The following is a 23,007-nucleotide window of genomic DNA, read 5'->3' as shown; positions in this document are numbered from 1 at the left end:
GCAGTAGCAACTGAGGGTCCAGCACAGAGCCCCTGGCATAGCAGAAGCTCAAAGGTTGGTTGCTGGATTAAGAAACTAGGCTGTGAAGACTGAGAATTCAACAAGCAGCTGGAGGGACAAGAATAGGAGTTTATGGCAGTGGGAACAAGTAAAGCAAAGGCCAAGAAGAAAGCATGGGATGGGTTTCTGAGACCCAGAACTCACGTTTAAGGAGCTCATGGGTGCGTGTACTTGGGTGGTGAGGGTATGGCTGGGCCAGGACAGGTGAAGAAGCATCACAAAGGATCCAGCCAGCCCTCGATTATGAATTCCTGCCAGCCCTCAAGTCTCAGCTGAAGCCCCTCCCTTTGCAAAGCCTCCTCGGACCCTGAGCCAAAGCAGGGCTTTAAGTCACATGCTGTCAGCACACCTCCATGGCACCGCAGGGAGACTTGCATGTGGTAGTCTAATTCTTTGAGAAATACCCAATTTCTGCACTAGACTGTAATCTCCATGAAGGTGCAGCCTATCTGATTTTTCTTGTCCTACATCCCCAAAGCCAGCACCATACCCAGAACAGAGTATCAAGATATCTGTTCTGTTGAATGATGAATGAACAAATGACTGATGAATGAATGACTGTTTCCTCGTGTTCCTGCCAGGGACCAGCCACGGCCCGAAGCAGCCACGTGTGCTATCTGGAGATGCTCCCCACCGCCTCCCTGCATGTGAAATGGAGAAATGGAGAAAGAACGTGTAATTGATGTATTCTGACATCCTGGACTAAAAGCTGGAACACAAGAAGCAAAGTAGTACTAGCCGTCATCTCTCAAAGTTATACTGCGCTATTCAAGGGCTGAATTCAAGGACTTGTCAAAAAAGAATAGAAAGTGACTCTCTTCACTCTTCAGCCCTTCTGCTGCACCTTCTCCTCCACTCTCAACCCAGCAATCTTGCCCACAAAACAGATCTAAGAAAGACAGTGCACAGTGAAGATTCATAGCCCATGGCAATGGGAGTGTGCAGGGTTTGGTGGGTGAGCTGAGAGGTCTAAATCACCACTGCAATACACATGAAAAAGATGACACACACACAGGTAGATCAGCAGGGAAAGCTTTCTCTCCCCAAGTCCTAGAAAAAGCACTTTGAATGGGGTCTTGATGGGTAGAGGCTATTTCAACATCCTAGTGGGACTTTGCAGCTAATTCAGAACACGAGAGCTTTTAAAGAGCTTTTTTCCAAAAGAGATAAAGGGTACCCAGCCTGTCATTTTACCCTAGAATGAAAACTAACCAAATAATTAGTTTCAACACAACCATGAGGCTACATCTAATATGACCTCTCTTCTTGAGATGCCACCCTGGAAAGTTCACGTGCGCACACACACACGTGCGCACACACACATATCTCACCTTCAGATAGCGGGGGACAAATGGTGTTTTGCCTGGGAATTTAGGTAACACTAAAATGAGGAAACAACAGCCCCCATTAGCTGAGGGTCATGGCTGAGGACAGAACAGACCAGGTGTGAATCTGTGTTCTGTCTTTTATGATCTGGCTGATCTCTCTGAGCCTTAGAGTTCTCAGCCCCTGCATTCATTCATTTATTCCACAAATGTTTACTGATACAGACTATCACAGGAACCAAAAATAGAGCAATGAAGAAGCCAAAGGTCTTGCTCTGGAGAATGAACGTCCTCTAAATGAAGCAGCACCTCTAACCTCGGAGGTGGGTGTACGAATCAAAGAAGGCAAGAATCACAACAATGGCGGCTGCCCTTCACTGAATTCCTACAGCTGCCAGACACTGAGCTAAACTTTACAGTCATGGTCTAATTTAAAAATCTGTACGACAGTCCAGTGAGATAGAGATCACTTACAGAAGAGGAAAATGTAAAGCTGTTCAAGGCCATATACTATCCACAGGTAGCTTCTGGCACCATGAACTTCACACTCAGCTCCACTGCTTATGTCTGGCCCAAACAGCCGGCGTTTCTGGGATGTGCAAGTTCACCTTCCTGTGCTACTCAGGTTACATCTCAGCCTTCCCTCCCCCAAAGGACCTCAGCTCTTCTTTGCTGGTTCCAGCCTGAAAAGAACACGGCACACTTGTTGAATGAATGCTGGCTTTTTCTTTTTTCTTTTAATTTGGCAGTTTAAAGCAATTAACGTCATCTAGTCAGGCGTGTTATTAAGTCAACATTCAGGGGAGGCTGGATCAGGGGAAATGAGTATACCAGGTTATATAAATGCCAATTTACTCACTGTCTAAAATATCACAGAATTTCATCATATGTCAAATATTTTAGTCCCTTTTATTTTTGCCTTTTATATTCAAAGATGACTCCATTCCCTGATACAACTCTCAGAACAAGTCTGTGGTACAAGAACCCTTGGGAAATACATTAGCAAAAGTGGACAGGAGAATTTACCAGGATGGGATGTCATTTTAGCCTCCTCTGACATTGATGCTGCTCTGTCTTCCCTCAGCCACTGGGCCAAGTCCGCCTCATCGTCTACACCTAATACATCATTTTTGCACTGGTGTGAACTGGTGACCCTGCTAGACTCTGCGTACCCTGGTGGGGCCAGGAGTACCTCCACACCCTCCCCTCCCACAGGCACCTGCTGCAGACAGAGGCAGGGCGACAGATGGAGGTAGGATGTACAGACCCTGGCACAGCATGGACAGAGTGCCACCCAGCTCATGGTGGAGCATCCTGGGAGACAAGGTGAGGTCTGCCCTCCCCTAGAAGCAGGCTGAGTCTCAGCACGGAGGGACTCTCCAGCTCTGTCGCATACAGGCCCAGAGAAAAGCAACAAGCTGCCCCAAGTCTGCAAGTTCAGCAGTGTCAGAGCCAGGGCTAGAATCTGGAACTCAGACTTCCAGGCAGGGCCCTGGGACCCTCTAGTCTAGCCACATCACACCCAAATAACCAAAAGGGGAAAAAATTTAAAAATAAATAAATAAATAAATAAATAAATAAATAAATAACAGGAAACCCAGCTCAGAAAACTCAGATCCAAATGGTAGGAAGGTAAATTCTTGGAAGGAGGTAGAATAACCAAACCAACCTTCCACAAATATGAGCATAATAGTCACATCTGCATCTGGGGGGATGGGGTGGTCCTCTACCTGCTTCTCCGTCACTCGCTTCATGATCTTGGGCTCTGTTTTCTCAAATACAGTATGAGGATGGGATACTACTCATGGGCTATTGTGAAGATTAAATCACAAGAGCTCCCTATGCACTTGTCCATTCACCAAACACTCATGGAGCATCCGCCAGGACCAGGCATCATCCCCAGCCTCAGAAAGACAACACCTGGTCAGAGAAGGAGATGAGAAAGCAAATAACTGCCAGCAGGTGCAATAACAAATACCAGATGTAGTGGATGCTCTAAGAGCAGGAGGCCCATCTAACATAGATGGACAGACTCTTTGTAAATTCCGTAAGTGCTAAGTAAAATATCAGGTGCTTTGAAGACCACTTGGCTCACCCTATGCTTCCCAAACCCACCTCTTCCACTCTCCTCCCTGTCTCTCACATTTCCTCCCCATCGCTCCCCATCATGCCACCCACATATCGCCTCTAGCTGGGCTGCCCACATGGTAACACCTGTGACCAACTGAGCTGGCTGCTGGCAATAGGAAGAGGCAAATGCAAACAGGTAAGAACAGGCGTCAGAGTCAGACAGCCCTGAGTTCAAGAACCAATGCCACCACTTACTAACTCTGTGACCTTGGGCAAGTCCCTTCACCTCCCTGAACCTAAGTGCCCTCATGTAGAAAATGAGGCTATCAAAGTACCTGTCTCATGGGATTGTTGAGAAGGTAAAATGAAATTTATACAGAGAGCTTAGCATAGCTGATAAACCTTATCTACCACTATCGGAAAACGCAGCGTTAGTCCCAGACTCAATGCTGCACCTCCCAGCATGAAAACGAACCAGCCTGTAATTTACCCTAGTAACACTGAGGGCACTGTTATTCTCTTAACATATTTATTAGGCTGTAAAATCAATGTATTGGTTACAGCCAGCCTTCCAAAATGAATAGAATAGAAAGAGCATAGTAGGTTACAAATGAATACAATAGAAAAGAAAAGAAAAGAAAAGAAAAGAAAAGAAAAGAAAAGAGAAAAATAGAATCAGAGTCCAGTCCAATAGACCAGATTGCACAGCAAGGAAGGCTAAGTAATGTTGCATGAAACTTGCGTTGCACATGTTAAGTCGTGTGCAATGGTTGCACTGAACCATGATTTCTTACTTTGGGTCATGGTCCAAAAACTCTGAAAGCTGCAGACTTAGGAAAAATGCAGTTTTGTGCCCAAGAGGACCCTGGGAGAGCAATTCTCGTACCAGGGGGATGAGAAGCAGTCTTTTATGGAAAGCAGACGGCATCTTTCATATTGATGTTCACCAATTTTCTGTTAAAGGTCCTGGTAACCTATTTGGTAGGAAAAAAAGCCATCGGTGACAGGTCAACAAATTTCTCTCCATCTTACAAATTGGAGAATGGCCACTTCAACTCTGCTGAGTGATTTCTAAACAAACTGCTTCAACAATCAGATGTGCTCTTGGGTACCTTCTGACTTAAAAGATAAAATCCCTGACTTGTTCTAAAGTCCCCATCTCCACTGCAGAGAAAATCTCCATTCATGCCATGCCCGCTGAGGAAGCCTGGGTTCGGGGACCGAGCATAGACTTCACACACACAGACACTTAAGCAAACCACGGTAGGAAGATGTGCACATTTCCCCTCAGCAGGAAAGAGAGGGAATGATTCAGTCTCTTTAGGGGAATCCAGAAGACTTCCCAGGGGTGGGATTCAAAGGGCATTTCTCAAAGCACGGTCTCCGGACCACCAACAACAGAATTACCGAAGATGTTTGCTAGAATGCAGATTCCAAGGCCCTGGGTCGAGCTTACTGAGTCCAAATCTCTGGGGTAGGACACTGGAATAATGCATTTTAATAAGTTCCCCAGGTGATATTTCAGCGTGAAGTCTGACCTCCTCGAGAGGCAGGGCTCAGCAGTCAGACAAGGGCAACGGGGTCAGCAGTGTGGACGGCGGGAGTTGCATGGGCCGAGGCACAGAGGCGTGACACAGCCTGATGCGTTTGGGGACTGCAAGAAGTGTGCTGTCACCGAAGCACGCAGGGCCAAAGGATGCAAAGGTGGCCACAGTGGCAAAGGGATTGTGGCACCAAACACAACTCCACACGCCTCACTGCGTATTCAATGGGTGTTTATCGAAGCAGGAAGGGAGTGAGGGAAGGAAGGAAGAAAACATTTCCAACATTGGGTCAAAAGCAAATGTGTTCTTGTAAGTCTGTTAAGACAGCTAAAGATTTTCCCAAACCAAGATATTCTACCCAAAACAAAGCAATTGGTCAGTTGAACCTCTATTGTGGAAAAGGAGAAGGCTGACGTCTCGGGTTTCCAGATGGGTTTATCAATGCTGAATAAACGCTTTTGTTGACTGTCTGTCTTCTACTCCCTTCATTTAACATAGATTGTACTAATAAGGGGAATGTTCCCCATGATACACTGGGACAAAATATTTGAGCAGTTAAACACAGACACACTAAGGGAACATTTCCTCTACGTGAAATTCAGGCCTACACGTGGCTGGATCAGAGGAGAGGCCGCACAAGAACAGGCTTCCTGCGGGGTCCAGCAGTGGGGCTTGGACAGGCGTGGGCCAGGCTGAGGCTAGAGGCTGTCTCTCTCCATCCTCCAAGGAGCCCACTGTGGGACGTGGAGCCTTCCTTCCCTCTGTGGTCTCGACGCTCTGATCAATATACGAACTGGCAGTAAAAACACCAGTGCTCCAGGCCTGGCCCATTCTGGATTCACTGTGACATGGGCCATGCCACCAGGCTCAAGCACCCAGGGCTGGAGGGACTGGTCCCCAAGATGTGCCCCAAGCTTGGAACCCACCCCCTCACCACCCTCCCCCCCCCACACACACACAGCTTGGAGCTCATGCCCTTCTGAGTATTCCGACTCAGCATGAAGGTAGGAGGTAGGCGTCAGATTACGGTCAGTGCGTGCCACGCGGCAAATCCCAGGTGTGATGGGACACAGGAGCAAAGACCACCCAAGGCAGCCTCCTAACCTCCCCGCAGAGTGATGTCCCAGGAGGAGCTGGACGGGAACTCCTCTGTAAGCCTGAGAAATGCAATAGTGTCGGACCTGATACTAGGGGAAGTGGGCTGGAGCTTAACATCTTCTGACAAAACTGCCCCTCCATTAAATCCACGTAATTTAATTCCCACTTCCCAACCAGCTGCTCCCCTAAATCTCAGAGGGGCTGTGCTTGGTGCAAGCTTTCAGCATATCCACGGGCCAGGCCTGGGGACGAGAACAGACAACTGGACCTTCAGGACTCAAAAGCAAATGCAAATAACCCCGCCTGGCTGTCTGGCCTCTCCCACCGTGCCTTGCCTTCGTACAGGGAGGTGAGGGGACCAGCCATGCAGGCTGCAGCCAGGACACCGTCTGAGAGCGGGTAATGCTGCCCTGTGGACGCTGCGGTTACATGCAGCGGACAATAAGCTCCCAATTGCCCACGATGCACACTCAGAAACCCAGTCCCAGTGATATAAAGAATAGGCAAACAAATAAACAAACACATGCAAAATAAAAACCTGCAAGGAGAAGGAGAAACCAAGCCCAGCAAACACTGTGCAGCATCCTGACACCGGCAGGGCCTCGGAGAAGGTGAAAGGGATAGAAATTACAATTCACATTTGTCCCTAATGTCACTGGGAATGTGGCATTCAAGCACTTCATGGAATTAGCTGCAGCAGCTTCCTAATTGCCTTCGCCGAGTTGCCTCCCCCAGGTTGATGGTGGCGGCTGCGGCGGAGGCCCCATCAGTCTCGCTTGGTGCTCTTCGTGCACCCGCCCGGCACTGCGGTGCTCCTGCCCGGCACTGCGGTCCTCCCGCCGCAGCTGCTCGGCTTGGCGCTGCAGAGGTGCCGGGACCCCTCAGCCTGGTAAGGAGGCTTCTGGGCGAGACACGGCCGTGTTTTCGGGATGCGGCGGGGATGCTCCCCAGGGGCAAGGAGGGGGTCGCAGGCTGGAAGAAGTGAGGACCAGCTGGCTCGGATGTCTGGCAGTGCCTGCTGGCACCAAGAGGGCTGTGGGCGAGGGACCTGCTTGCAGGGCTTCCGAGCTGGCTTGCTGCAGCCAGGAGGCAGCCCCCGACTTTTTGCGGCATCCACGCCTGATGCTGAGGATTCTTAAAACCCAGTACGAGAGAGTAAATGGGGAAAGAGATGTGAAGGACCTAGTTCTTGGCCTGTGCTCAACAGTGTTCTTATTCTGATCACCAGCATGTGAGCACCAGAAAAAAAGACCCGGCAAGGTTCTTCCTTTGTTTAATCTGTACATTCCGCCAACAACTCCTGAACCCCACCCTAAAGATAGCTCTGTGCTAAGTGCCTCTCCCATCAAAAAGAGCAAGTCTGCCCTTGGAGAATTTAAGGTCTAGTTACCTGCCTCCTTCTTGACACTCCCCACAGGAAGAGATAAGGGATCCTCAGGATATTGCATATCCCCAGGGCTGCCAGGGGCATGAACAGATCTTCCGGACTCATTCTATGCAAAATAAAACTGACCCTAGTGGGTCTAAGGGCTGTGGCCTTTAAGCTGGTTGTCAATCAAGCATAAAAACAGAACTGTTCCTTCCCCGAGGGAGGGGGAGGGGGGGAAGCACCAACAAACACCCAGGAAAGATAGACAAAGAATGAGCACGTCAAAAACCAAGGAGGTGGGGCGCCTGGGTGGCGCAGTCGGTTAAGCGTCCGACTTCAGCCAGGTCACGATCTCGCGGTCCGATCTCGCGGTCCGTGAGTTCGAGCCCGCGTCAGGCTCTGGGCTGATGGCTCGGAGCCTGGAGCCTGTTTCCGATTCTGTGTCTCCCTCTCTCTCTGACCCTCCCCTGTTCATGCTCTGTCTCTCTCTGTCCCAAAAAAAATAAAATTTAAAAAAAAAAAAAAAAAAAAAAACCAAGGAGGTGAAATCTATTGGGCACTAAAACTGCGAACATGCCAACACAGCTGATTCTCACCATGACCCCATTTTACAGGTAAGGAACCCAAGGCCCAGAAGTGAAGCAAAGAAGGGATACGCTGGGGCTCCAAGCCAGATCCATCTTGTACCAGGGTCCTGGAGCCCAAGCAGGCTCTTCCACAGGATCATCCGTTTCCATAATGGGGAACACAAAAAGGGAAACTGAGCCAAATTCAATGAAGATTCTCAGAAAGGTTTCTTAAGAGTCAGACCTGATGTGGAGAGGGGAGGCTGACCCTCAAAGGAAATCAAAAGACAAGCAGCATGTTATTATAATAAAAGAGGAAACTGTAGAAAGCTAGAAGGCTTACTGGGCCCTTCCCTCATTGTTGCTCCTTTTTATTTTTTTTTTTTAATTTTTTTTAACGTTTATTTATTTTTGAGACAGAGAGAGACAGACCATGAACAGGGGAGGGGCAGAGAGAGAGGGACACACACAATCCGAAGCAGGCTCCAGGCTCCAAGCTGTCAGCAGAGAGCCCGACGCGAGGCTCGAACTCACGGACCGTGAGATCATGACCTGGGCCGAAGTCGGACGCTTAACTGACTGAGCCACCCAGGCGCCCCTGTTGCTCCTGTTTAAATTCTGTATTATGAAAGCAAACGACAATGCATCCACTAAAAATTCCAAAGGGGAAACATTAAGGATGAGGAAGAAGCTTCCACCAACTGTCCGAATGAGCCAATACCAGGCTAGGACCAAAACATGCTGGTCCTAGAAATACCCAGATGCCCCAGCCCATGCACCTGAACAGGACTCACAAGACCCAAGTTCTAAGCCTGCTTTTGCCACTTGGAGCTGGGGAACCTGGGGCAAAGTTACACTCTCTGTTTTGGCTTCTGCATCTCTAAAATGGAGGTGGTGACGGAACCGACCTCAGGAGTGGTGGTGAGGCATTAAATAATGCAAATGAAGCACATGGCACAACATACAAATCACCTGTGTCAGTATTATGATTACTTTCTAAGACACCCTTGTGGAGCTCAGCGGTGAGCAGCTTCAATGGAGGTCTCCGAATAAGGCCTCCAGTGTCCCGATATCAGCACTCCCCCAAGTGGACAAACCACTATCTCCAGCAGCCAGTAGGCCCAGGTATACGGGAGCAGCTCCTGGGGAATGGTGACAACAGCCCACCTTTTCCAAACGCTTCCTGTGAGCCACTATTGCTAAGCATCTTGTATACATCTTCTCATTTGGACTTCCCAACTCCACCCTAGACGTTAGGACCATTGTGCCCATTTGACAGATAAGAACAGTGAGGTTCGATGACTGACTCATCAGGGTCCTATGATTAGTCAGTGGTAGCAGTGGATTCAAATCTGGATTAGCCTGACTCAGATCCAGACTTTCACCAACACATTTCTGCCTTCCCAAGACCAACCGCCTCCCTTGTAAGTCGGTTAAGCATCCAACTTCAGCTCAGGTCATGATCTTACAGTTCTTGAGTTCAAGCCCCACATGGAGCTCCGCACTGACTGTGTGGAGCCTGCTTGGGATTCTCTACCTCTCCCCTACTTGTGCTCTCTCGCGCTCTCTCTCTCGCTCGCTCTCTCTTAAAATAAATAAATAAACATTTTTTTAAAAAAAGTTTTCAATCAATAATCCCTTGATTTCTTTCCAAGTCTATATATTTTTAACATTCATAGGGTATTTGTTTCACATAAAAACTCAAAATCTTGCAATTTAAGTAGAAAATCCAGCTGTGGCTCCATAATTTTGAAATTCCTGTTCTGGCAAATGTATATCGCTGGCTTCTTTCAAAAGATTAGTGAGCTGTGAGCCCTTTCCTGAGAGGATTACATCTTATTTCAGGGTGACCAAGTGACTCCTAATATTCAGAAATACTCACACTTGGCCACAGATCTTGACATTTTAAAGTAGACACCAGTTTTAATCTACACAGGGAAATAGCCCGTGTATATTAAAACACACACACACAAACACACACACACACATACACACACACGTGCATTTGACTGGTTGCCTGACAGTGAGTCCCTTAAACAGTGTCCTCTGTGCTGGTGTACAAAAGCACAGCATTCTGACAGGGGCGCAGGCCAAAATTGAGTAAAAAGAATATTCAAACTTTAGCATTACCATCCAAGAAGCCACATGACTGTCAGTGGGGCAAAAACCTATGCCCACTGAGCTGTTTGCACATAATGTAATCATATTGTGTTAACAGAAATTTCACCGATAATGGAAAGTGGTAGGAGGCTAAGAGTAAAGCTGTATGTTATGACTCGTGGCCAAAGACTACCTACTTCCAATGGATTTATTGCCTCCCACACCTATTGTTCTTTTTACACTATTTTTCCGCCTCTGCCTCAACAAGGCGCAATAGAAAAGGCATTACGGATGGTGCAGGTACAAAGAGCCAAAGCCCTGCCCGGTGTTTCTGGGTCTCCCCTTGCTTTGCAAATTACAGTACAATGGTATAGCAAGAACAAACTTGTGTCCCAAAACTTCCCACCTTTACTGTACGAGGGACTAGATTAGAAGAATTTGGGAAAGAAATCAAAAGCAATCCACCTCCCTGGGGACATAATAAATGCTTTTGTTTGCAATGGTGCCTTTGTTGCATTAAATGCGTATGCCATATGCTGTCTTAATTTTATGAACTCATCATGGGGTCAAAGTGACTAAAATTCCTGAAGTCTCTCCTGCTCTTCATTAAAAATGAAGCGGGACACTACAAACAAGAGAAGCCAGGGAAGTGAGGCTTCCCATGTGCCACATATTGTTCCAAACACTTCGTGTGGGTTATAGCATCCAATCCTCCCCAATGCCTATAACACAGGTGCTTTTATTATTAGTTCTGTTTTGCCAGTGAGCAAACCAAAGGCCCAGGGAGGTAAAACTAGTGACTGGGAGAGCAGAATTCAGCTCCAAAGCCCGTGCTCTTTTTAAAAATCTCTTTTCAGCTGCTCAAGCTCATCGTAATAGAAATCTAGATTTTTCTAAAACCAGACACTTGGCTCCCTCCTGGGAGCCAAGAGTGAGCAGCTGTCAAGAAGGAAATGCAGGGTCAAGTTTACATCAGGGGAAGGTCTAGACTCAGGGCAATTCCACAGGCCAATTACACCTTTCACTCCATTTTAATGCAAAACACCAAAGTCTCAGGAAAATATGTCAAATCAGTAAGTGTATGATACCACATTTGCCATATTTAGAGACCTGAGCCAAGAGATGAAGAGCAGGTTTGACTTTTCAGGGAAAACATGGAGGTAAATGCTCCCCGGTTTTGGCAGAACTGCTCAGTCCTCTTGTCTTAGCTGAGACTGCATCCTGCTTGGGGATCCCACAAGGTCACTCTCTTCCTTGGCAGCTGTGCCCTCCAGGCTGAGAAGAGGCCTTAAGGTGTCCGACACTGCCACCTCCCCCCTGCCAGCCAGGGCCAGACCAGCCAACCCTGCCCACGCTCCCCGAGGAACCATTTCTGTCCCACGGAAGGCACAGCCCATGCTGGAGGTCAGAGAGCCCTTCCTGGCCTCGCTGCCCAAAGAGCAAATATCTGGAAACCCCACCCAAGCACACACGAGGCCTCTGGCATCCCCACCTACCCAGCCCTTCTCATCCTGCTGTGGCCCTGCAGACCCCGCCGAAGCGTGTGCTCAGGTGGGATCAGCCCACACAGCCGGCATGTGTTGTAAAGGAAAGTCAAAGGCTTGGGGGGGTCAACATGAACCCATGTGAGTCCCAGCCTCACCGCGTGGCCACCTGAGCTACAAGCCCCACCTGGGAGAGGCAGTAAGGTGGGCCGCCTGCCTCCAGGAGAACTAAGGGCCACATCAGATGCCTTACATGATCTGCTTTCATACAAAGAACGCTTGGCTCGTGAACACTCAGAAGAAAAAAAAAGTCCATCTCCTTCCTATCCAGCCCCCATCAACCATCTGTTTACCTAAGCTGGTTATGACCTTGGTGGATTTCAAGAAGCTGCTGGTGCTGTCAGACTCTGATGTTCTGTAACATTTCTGGGCACGAATGGTGCTTGGGCACTTTTCTGAACTACCTGGCCCAAGGGGAACTACCACAGCTTCTGCATGTTCACCTTCATGCCCGACTTCTTACTGATTTTCACTGCTGGTTACAGGGGCTGCGTGCATAAACAATTTTCTAAAGTTACGCGTCTACAATAGCACCCCCCCACCATGACTTCCAAGTGTTGGTGCCTATGTCTGTACAAACCGGGGTGGCCCACGTCACTCCTTCAACATCTTCAAGGAGACCAGCAGAGGACTGCAGAGGCTCACAGGCCAAACACAACAGGATGCGCCAAGCAAGCTCTGAAATATAGGCAGGCAGGGCCAATGGGAAGGGCCAAGGGACACAGAATGCCTTTCAGTGCCTCCTGCGACTTGGTGGCAGATGGCAGTCCCCATGCATCACTGCACCTCCCTGTCCCGACAGGAGGAAAGAACCCCCTGCCCAGTGAGGTGCCCTGTCCCCTGCTGGTCTCCAGGGCCACCACCTAGGAAGCTGTTGGGAGAAGTCTAGCAGGTGGGAGGAAATACCTGGAATGCTCTCCGAGAGGGCATTCGGATCAATGAGTGTCCATGGCTGGCTCCTGGATGTGCCCCCTGCCCCGCCCCAGCGAGGGGATCACTGGGCGTCTGGGCTCTCCTATGGCTTTAGCCGCACCCTGAACACTGGGGCACAGGCAGCCACTCCTCAGCCTGACCCACTGCCCCCACAGCAGGGTGAGCCAGGAAGAAGGTAACAGGGAGACCCTGAGGCAGTTCTTCAAGCCCGATGTGTGAGGGGTTCCACTCATGACCCTCAGGGAGAAGAGAGCTGACCTCAAGGAGAGGAGGGCATGTCTGGGGGGAGGCTGCCTCCACATAGTCTCCTCCCACCTCCTCCTGCTGGGGTCCACAAGCTCCTCCCCGTCAGGTGGGAGGTGGGATCACCTGCCAACACGCTGGCACCCAGCACTCACCCACCCATTCGTGCACTTGCTCATTTAGTCACACATATCTGTGAGCCAGGCCCCACGGATGCTCAGGGAAGGTTACCTGAAGACCCTCTATTCATATCATGCAACCAATCATGACCTCAACCAATCCCTGCCGGGAGGCTTTCACATACCAGGCACCATGCTAAGTGTTTTTTGCACTTTATTCCATTTAATCCTCACTACAGCCTACAACGTAGAAGGTGCTGGTCTCCTTTCACATTTGAGGCTACAGGTTCAGAAATGTTAAACTACGAGGCAACCCAGCTAGGAAATGGCAGATTTGGGACTCCAATCCCAGTCCCTCTGACTCTACACCTGTCTTCTCTGCTGTTATCGAGGCTTTCAGTTCCTGAAGTAACTTCTCAGCTGTTACCTCATTTAATCCTCCCAGACACCCAGGAGGTGAAGAAGCACAGGGATTAGCCACAGTTGTTTCAAACAAGAACTGAGGTTGAAAAAGGTCACACAGGGTCAAAGGGAAACTCCAGCACAGCGGCCAGGTAAGCACACTCCATCACCTTGGAAAGGCTGCTTAACTTCAGTAAACCTCAAGCTCCAGATCTGTAAAATGGGGTGAATGGTAGTCCCTGACTCATTTGGTCGCTGGGAGAACTTAGGGATGGCGGATGGCACGTGTGAAGTACTTATCACAATACCTGGAATGCGGGACTTGCAGAGTGGACGCTACCTGTCTTTACTAGGAGATTAAGCAATTTGCCCAAATCCACTCAGGAAACGCCTACAGAAAAGATAAAAAGACAAATGCCGGGGCTCCGAGGCCAGTGACCTTTCCGTTACCAACACTGCATCTCCAAAGGAGTGCGTCTCTGAAAAGGCTCCATGCTCTCCACCTATTATGAGGATGAACAAAGACGGGCAAAGGACACCTTCTAGCCTGTGGAGGGAGCGAACGTTCAAGTAGGCTGAGAGGACGAACTACCCAGCAGGGAAAAGAAAAAGCCGAAATGAGGACGGCCTGCCCCGTAGAGGACTTCACCCAGCACCCAACAGGCCCTGTGCTTTAATGCTCTGCTGTCATCATCTTTAAATTCTTCTTAGTGTTTGAAGGAGGAGCCCCACATTTCCCTTGCACATTGGGCCCTGCAAATTATGTAGCTGGTCCTGGTCTCAGAAGATCCTCAGCTTCCAGCTGCCTACAAGATCTCAGGTGCCAGCTGGACTGGCTCTGTCCCAGCACCCTGGTGGGGTCCCTCAAGCCACACTCTCTGGCAGCCCGAGAGGACAAGAGTGGTCTTCTCCATCAGCAGGCGGCATCTGGCACAATCTGTGATAAGCAGCATCCATTTTCACGGGCATATGCACGCATGCACGAAGCTAATAAGTGTAATGGTAATGACATGTGCGAGCCCTGAATATCAACTGGCTTCACCTACAACGGATAACCAGAGGTCTGCTCTGTGAACCCACAGCCACTTACGGCCCTGCCCAGCTTGCCTGTCCAGATCATTTACATGGATAACAGCTCTTTTAACCTTCGGAGGCTACTGTTCTCCAATATCAGGTGCCAAGATAAACACTCTGAAGTGCACAAAGAAATGGCCATCTATTTCTTGTCAAACGATAATGCTCTCCTTTCCAATATGTCCTTGAAATGCCCATTAATAGTTTGGCCTCTGAGCTGTTTATTTCCATAATCTTGATTTGGGGTAACCAGGAAGGTATGCAACATACAAATTTAATACACATTATACATTTAATGCCTTATTTAAACAGCCTTGGAATGAGCACCTAATGAGTGGTGGATGTCCAAAGCAAATGGACACTGAAATGTTTACCATTTATTGGTAACACACTGGACTCTTCTCATAGTTTGTATCCGTAAAATAACTTTCTTCTGAAAAGCAGACATGCTGGCTACACACACAGAAATCCCCTAAAAAAAATCAGCGATGCAGATGCCTAATCTGTCAAGGCAGGGGGTTGTGGTCCAGACAGAGGGGTCTCTGAGACTGGCTTTACATTTCAGGAACAACCACCTCAGTCCGCTGGTCACTAAATACTCAGGAAAATCACAGGAAATCAAGCAGCCCTCCTCTTCCTCTATATCATTTCCTTCTCTCGAAGGAGACGCTAACTTTTGTTTAATGGACCAAAGAAGGCTGATAAAGACTCCACCAGTGTTTCCAGAAGCCTGACGTGGGGAACTCTGTCTCTTTCCGAATGATACGCAATAGCATGACTGCAATCACTCGAGATAAAACATAGGCCATTATGTCTCTTGTATAAAAGTTGCATTAAAAGGATCTCAGATGCTAATTCACAGGCTGGCATTTACAGCATTTATTTCATCTTTTCTCTGTCTCAGCCACAGCAAACATCCCAGTCAGAGCAGAGCGTCCCAGGGAGCACAGAATCTGTTCAGAGCCTCTGTCTAGAAGATGCCATGGGTCTCCACCGAGGAGGACCATTTCAATTAGCACTGTGACTGCGAAACACGGAGGACCCCTGACCGACATGAACACGGACAAAGAAGAAGTCCATTTGTTGCCATCTATGATGGTAAATCTGGATGAATGGCAGACAGGACACAAAAAATCTTGGTGAGAACATACGCTTCTTTGAGTAAGCCCAACGCACCAAGTCATGTATTGATCAACCTAAGTGTGAGCGGTACCACCAACTGAGGATCAATCAAAGACTGAAAAGGGCTCAAATCTCAAACTTGCACTCCTGGGACCATGTGCTCCAGGCTGCAGGACAGCCAAACACCTGGTGGGCCCGCAGGTGCTTGGGGTAATGATTCCACATCTCTTTTACTTTTGTTCGTCCTCACACATGGCTAGGTCTTCACCACAAAATGGACACACCAACTGTGCTTGCACGTGCCCCACAGATTCCATAATTATTAGGTGATTTGGTACTTGCGTGCTTGCCTAAAAGCACCCTGGTATTAGAATAAGATAAAACATAAAATGAAATAAAGAGCCAGCATGAGATCACCATAGTAATTGATCAAAATTATAACCACACTGAAATAAAAATCTGAGTTTGCCTCCGACAAGAAAATAATGCCTATATTTTCGTTTCCCTTCATTTTGACCAGCATCTGCAAATCCAGCCACAGGGGCTGCAGCGGCTCCTAATGAAAGAAAAGGCAAAGCAGAAATCTATCTGGCAGCAAAGAAATTTTGAGAGAAAGTAAAAGAAGAAAAAAGACATGAACAAAAGAAGTTCAGACAAAAATTTAGCAAAGCCATACAAAAAGAAGTTTCTCTGGTGGGCAAAGGACAGTGTGTGAGTTCACAAATGCAGTTAGATACATGCGTGGGTAAGATATCACTGACTTGCAACTGGTTCACCCTGTTCCACTAATGTTCTGGTGACTGGGATAATGAAACCAGTAAAGTGTCCTGAAAGACTGAAATCTGTCATTTCTGAGATTTCAAGGCTTTTAAAAATAATCTGCCAGAGAAAAGTCCAGTAGCTGAAGTGGTGTTGGGAATTAAATCACTGGCGGTGGAGGCTGAATGCATTCATCTTGCAGAATGACAAACAACTGTGTTTTCTCAACAAAAATGTTCAGCAAAGTAGCACCCCCCCCCCCCACCTAAAAAGCAATCTGTACACGTGTCAGGCTTCCTACCCGATTCCTGACAAGTGAATCCTCCTTTTCAATTATTTAAAAGTCCATCGATCTCCACACTGATGAAAAGTCATAATTATCAAAATGGGTGAAAGAACCAACCTTTCACTTTGCGGACTCCGTCTTGCGCAAAGAGACATCACGTTTATGTATTAAAGGCGTCCTCTCAATAAATAGTTGATGACGCAAAAGCCTTGCCACGCATTCCAAGAAGTGCGTGTTTGGTAAGTGCTGCATGAGGCATCCAAGGTAAATGTCAATTATTTTCCTCGAATTAAAGACAGAGACATACCGTACCTGTATTTCCGCTGTGTACTTATCATCACGATTCTAGAAAGTGTAATTGGAACCCTTCATTCCCATAAACATAGCATTGTCTGAATGCGGTACTAAATAGAATGAAAAACCCAGCCTCGACCACATTCTTCCTAAGGAGGATGAAATGAGAATCACACCACTTTAAAACCTTGTATTGTGGATGTTCGGAGCGTGGAGCCCACGAGTTTAACAGCCTAGGTTACCAGACCCACCGGAATGCTGCGCACTGAATCCCCAAATAGAGAGGTAAAAAAACTATACCTCTCCAAAAGAACCCAAACAATGTGCATTCTTTGAGGAAAATGAAGCAAGATAGAGGCAGCTGAATACCGGCATGAATACGTCAAATAGGAAGTTAATTAAAAGTTGAAGTGAATCGAAACGTCTACAGTACCTGCCGGCTTAGGACAGCGGGATACGGACCCGCAGCAGCACGACACGACTTCCCTTGCAGGGGCCCATGGTTCTGTAACAACTGTAAAACCCCTCAAGCTTAACTCTGGGCCCAACATACAAGTCTCATGTTCTTCCATTCGGTACTGAAAACACGCGACTTTGCTAAAACGCAATGAGTGCATCTTATAAACTCAAAAATATCCTCTTCTTAAGAAACTAATAGGCTGCTATTCCTGTGCTCAACAAAGACAAAAAACAGGGGGGAAGAAAAAGAGGAAAATTCTGGCAGAGAATACCTACCATATTATCATAAGCTAAAGTAGCAAAAGCCGTGGTATTAAACATAGAAACAACTGAGGACATACTCTCTTTCTTGAAGCCGTGACAATGAAGTACATTGTTAAATACTTGTATTTATGCTGATGAAGTCAGTGATAATACTACCAGCTCAAATTATATTATCTAATAAAAGCCTTACCAAAATGGCAGTTTTCCCAGTCTCCAAACACCTTAAAATAAGTGGCCAATTGTTATTTAACTTATACTCACAATAGCTGTTTTGTAAAGTTTTTGCCCTAGTGCAAAAATTACTAAGCTCCCATTCTAAAAATGAACACACTCCATTAATTCACAACAAGAAGTGTCAACTAGAGAAACGACACAGAGCATGTAAAATTATACACTGGTATACAGTATACCCACTTAACTGAAAACCAAGTTCAAATGTCCATGCCTTAAAAGTGTAATTATGCAAAAGTGTCCATTATGCAACATGGTATTGTCACCTTTGAAGACCCTTAATACAGTGTTCGCACATTTTTCAGCCAAGTTTTTTTTTTTAACTCATTTTGAAAGTATCTTCATTATTAAGGATGAAGTGACATGATGGGAGGATGCATAGAGTTCTGACTGGAAGAGTGTTTCTTCACGCACATGGGCAGAAACTCGAAAATAAGCAAGAGAAAGGCAACTGTCTCCTTGCTTTTCCAAAAGATTTGATGCCTCCCACACTCTGAGCACCTGAGACCTTTCTTATACCTTCCTATACTCTGAACTGTCAAAAATCAATGTTCTCTGCTAATTTAAAAAACACTGTCATATTTGGAGGTAACGGGCCAAGATGACCAAAAGGTACCCACAAAAGTGCCCCCCAAGTTGTCCGGCATGCCTGCCCATCGTTCATGAAAGTGCTTGCCTATCAAGCCAAAGCCATAGGTATCTCAGGACTCCTCCCTCAGCAGATGCCTGCATTCCAAATGCAAGAGCAGGTATGCACACTGGAACCCAATGGCAAGCAACACCCCACCTTCCCCTCGCATCAGATTACAAAAAGCCAGGCAACAGCAAGAAATGACAACAAAGCCATAAACAGCTGGATATAATTACACAATTGTCAAGCTGCAAACATGACAAAAGCAGAGCTAGGCTTGTGAATTCAATATCAGAAAGGATGCTGATGAGAAGGTAAGAGAAGCATTTTGGCTGTTTCCAATTTGCTATTATAGAGTGGCCAATAATATGGCTGATGGGCTTTTGTGCAGCACGTATGTGAGTGCGAGTGCCCGTGCTAACTTCAGAGAGAAGGAAAAAGCGTATCTCATGCGCTTCTACAAAACGTGAGATAAAAGATATGTAAGCGCGCACACACACACACAAACATTCACAGGCTCTGAAGGGATACTTTCAGAGTTGGTACAACCGCACTACAACATGCAGATGAAAAATGTTTCTTTAAACTTATACAAAACGTTCTCTTCTTTAAAAGCATAAGGAAAACACACTACCAATGCAACACACGCAGTGCAACAGTCCAAAACTTTCCACATAAAACATCTGACATGCAGGCAAAATGCCAAAGCAGAATACAGACTGGTCCAGGTTAAAAGAATGCTAGCAAAGACGCAATTCCTATAAACGGAGAGGTGGGTCACAGGAATGTAAATGATCATCTTCCATAAAGGCACATCGTAGCCTCAAGTTTTTATCAACTGCCTATAATTCAATGGATTCCTTCCCCAAATAGCGGAGTTGAGCAAACAATTTTTTCATGGTTTCAAAGAATATGACTATTGGCAATTTTTAAGAATAACTTCCCTCATTCCATTGTGGGCTGATGCCTTATTACGATATTCGGATTTCGTGTGACAAACTGTTTCATATAATGTCCCCAAAAACGCTACTCTCTGAAGCGGAATGCCATAAATAAAATACGTACTTGGTTACCAGGCAGCATGCATAACACATATGTTACATTGGCCCAAAAAGCACATTTAAAAATGCTTAAAAGTTAACTTGACAATTTAAGCTGTTTGTACCCATTTTCAGAGAATTATCCCCTAAAGGCCAATTTTTATTTTCTATCTTTGAGAGAATACTTGGATTAATCCTGTTGATTTGTTAACTTGAAATTCTTTTAACCCCTGTAATCTCTCCTTCCCAGCCTATTTTTTCCTTTTGCTTCCTTGGAGAGGAGGGCAAAGGACCATACATTTCACAAGGTAATTTTAAGCATAATACTGCCTGTTTGAATTAAAATTGATGCAGCTTCTGATAAAAGCCTAATAATCAATTCTCCATTCTCATTACTCTCCAGAATTATATGGACGCAGACCAATTTCTTAAGTTTGTGGACTACTCTCATAGGTTATTACCCGGCAGTGCAGCTGAGTGGAAAGATAACCACATTCATTCTCCTTATCTGTAATGATGTAATGCATCCCAGCCGTGGGTCTAGATGATTGGGGAATAATGGGATTGTACAACCGCAGGGATGACAAACAATAGTGCAGCGTCTTTCTCAGACACGCCGAACCCCAGTCTCCAACGCAGGCAAGGTGAAAGACATCGTAAAACAGGCGCTGACGCTGCCCCTTGGATGAAGTTAGCATGTTTTGGCCAGAGAAGCATCTGCCCTCACACTGTAACAGCAATACCGGCACTGGAAGGAGAGCCATGCAAAAACACTCAGTTTCTGAGCCCTAGCCAGGACAGTGCCAGTGAGTATCCCGCTTTTCTTTGTGTTTAGAATCAAGTGTCATCTAAAAATAACCAGTTGGTGGGGAGAAGTCATTGCACACTTCATTGCCAAGAAACGAGGGGATCAGAGACACCTCTGATAACTGATGCTGCTCCTCGGGGTTCACGTTTGTTTGGAAAACTAAATCTGCCTCCATTTTCTGTGCTGGAAAAATCATCGCTTCCTGCCACCACAGAAACCTTACCTTTTGCAGAAGCTGGGAACCAGAGTACTTAGCAGCAATGGATTTTATCTCCCCACCAAAAGCCGAGGCCCAGAGCTTCACCCTACAGGGAGAAAGGGCAAATGTAACACCCGTGTCACAGTCAACACGCACGCACACACGGAGCTGTGGCTGAAGGAGCCGGGCGATAGAACATTGGAGGGGGAGAAAAAAAAAAAAGATAGAAAAAGCGCCTGGGTAGAAACTGCCAGCACCAAACTGCAGAGCGCAACGCAGGAGGGGGCCCGAGGGGGGTCACATAGTTCAGAATGCGCAAAGTCTCCCAAGCTCTCTAAAAAGATCACTGGGGGTTATGTGAATAATTGCCCGAGAACTGGACCACGCAAACTGGGATCACCTGGCAAATACTAGTCGGAAGAAACCCACCCATCCCCCCACCCCAAAAGAAGTGAGATGGCAAGATAGCAAAGAGGGAGTAAATAAACGGCCCGTGGAAGTTGGATTCGGTAAACAGGCTTCAAAGTTGGAGGTGTCACTCGAGGTGAGCCTCTCCAGGTCTCCCTCGCCAACCCGAGCGAGGGGGCAAGAGCATCCCACCCCAGTCTCGCCGCCCCACGCCCGTCCTGAAAGGCAGGTGCGAAAGGCGAGGCCGACGCCGGCGGCAGGTCCTGCCCGGCCGCACCTGCAGGCGCCCAAACTTGGACACGGCGGGTCGCGGGCGGCCGGGTCCCCTCCCCGGGCGGCGCACGACCCGGCACTTACACGGAGAGCGGGATCTGCTGCTCCGAGCGCACCACGGCCCCCAGCGCTGCGTAGAGAAGCGCGGCGGCGAGGAGCGCCGAGGCCCCCCGGGACGCGCGCCGCTGCGAGCCCGGCCCGGCCATGCTGGGCTCCCTCCGACGCGCCGGCGGCGGCGACAGGAGCGGCCGCGGGGAGCTGCGCCGAGCGGGCGGTGGGCGAGCGCGCTGGGCTGCCTGCTCCGCGCCGCCCCGCCTGCCTCTCGCGCGCCGGGCTCACTTGGGGAGCAGAAAAAGGAGCAGGGGGTGGGGGAGGGCGGGGAGGAGGGAGGGAAGGGAGGGGAGAGGCAGGCAGGCGGGGGGAGGAGGGAGAGAGCCGCGCCTCTCGCTCGGCGGCCGCCCGGCCCCGCCTCGGCGGCCCCGGGGAGTCCGGCGGGCCCCGGCGGGAGGGCGGGAGGCGCCGCGCGGGCGGGGACTCGCAAACTCCAGTGTCCTTGGCGGCGGCGGAGCGCGCCCTGCCCCGCCCGGCCACTGCGGCCGCCGAGTTCTTTACAACTCCGCAGTCCGCCGCCGCGGGCGCGACTCTCGGGCTGGCCCCGGGGCCGTCCCCCGACCCCGGCGGCCCGAGCAGCGGTGGGGTGGGGGTCGGGGACGCTCGAGGGCGGCCGGGTCCCGGGCGGCGGGGTCTCGTGCCGCGACGCCTCAGAGGATTCTCCGGGGGGTAGGGGCGGGCGCAGAGGCAAAAGTGAGGAAGGAGCCGGGGCTCGCGGCGGCGGCGGCCGGGGTCGCCCGCGGCGGAACGGAGTGGGGACGGGACTGGGGGCTCCGCGGGTCCCGGCGAGGGCACTGCTGCGTGGCCGCCCGCGGCTGCTCCCCCGGCCGCGGAGCCTGAGAGGGGAGGGCGCGGAGGGCGGCGCTGGCGCGCGAGCGCGGGCTCCGGCCGCAGCGGGGCCGCCCCCGAGGCTCCCGGAGCCCGGGCCGGGGCTTCCGAGCCGCTGGCGCTCGAGCGCGCTGCAGCGCGGGGTCCGCGCGAATGCGGCGGGCGGCGGGGCCGGACTCTCAGGGCCGGGAGGGGAAGCCACCGCGGCGCTCTGTCCCTCCTGACCGGCGGACCCCCTAGATTTCGGGAAGGCGAGACTCTCCTGAGGCCGGGAGGCCACCCGCTCCCCACGCCAACCCCCACCCCTTGGGCCGGAGGTGCTTTCGGGCCGCGCGCCGAAGGAGGGGCGAGGCGAAAGGAAGTCGGGGAAGCCCTGGGCGCCCGGAGGAACCCCCCGCCTTCCCCGCGGCCTCTCTGGCCGCTCCCACCGGGACCCAGCTGTCGGAGCCCCCGGCCCGCGCGCGACATCTGGGCTGTGACTGGGAACTTTGGGGGGCCCTCGCGCCGACCGCCAGGGAACACCGACCCGAGGGAGGCTGAGTCATCCTCGACCCGCCGAGCGCACCTCGAGTGGCCCCTGGCGAGCCGCGCGCTCCCGACGCCGCGGGGTCTCAGGTGCGTCCACCGCCCGGACGCGCCTAGTTTGCGTGCCTCCGCAACCCGGGCCGTGCGCTCCTGCGCGCCGGTCGCCTCCAGCCTCCGCGCCCTCGGGCGGCGGGAGAGCGAGTGAGTGTGGGCTGCGGCTGCCGCCCTGGGGTGCCCTGCGAGGACCCAGGCCGGTGCTCCGGCCCAGCAGCCCCTGGAGAGAGTTACCCCAGCAGATGCTGGGCTTGATCTGAGTTGGCTG

General features: G+C 49.7%; 1 protein-coding gene across 1 annotated transcript in view; it reads right to left on the bottom strand.

Annotated features, from left to right (window-relative positions):
• The window catches only part of CACNA2D3 (calcium voltage-gated channel auxiliary subunit alpha2delta 3), an 858,555-nt gene extending 837,128 nt beyond the window's left edge, over positions 1 to 21,427 (bottom strand). The window contains exons 1-2 of the mRNA XM_042979174.1: positions 21,306 to 21,427; positions 20,565 to 20,646 (exon numbers count right to left, since the gene is read on the bottom strand). Coding sequence (XP_042835108.1) covers positions 20,565 to 20,646; positions 21,306 to 21,427 — 204 coding nt within the window. The remainder of the gene's footprint in view (positions 1 to 20,564; positions 20,647 to 21,305) is intronic.
• Between the last annotated feature and the right edge of the window lie 1,580 nt (positions 21,428 to 23,007).

The sequence above is a fragment of the Panthera tigris genome, chromosome A2, assembly GCF_018350195.1.
Source record: "Panthera tigris isolate Pti1 chromosome A2, P.tigris_Pti1_mat1.1, whole genome shotgun sequence".
NCBI lineage: Eukaryota > Metazoa > Chordata > Mammalia > Carnivora > Felidae > Panthera > Panthera tigris.
This window is presented reverse-complemented; position numbering and strand designations above follow the sequence as displayed.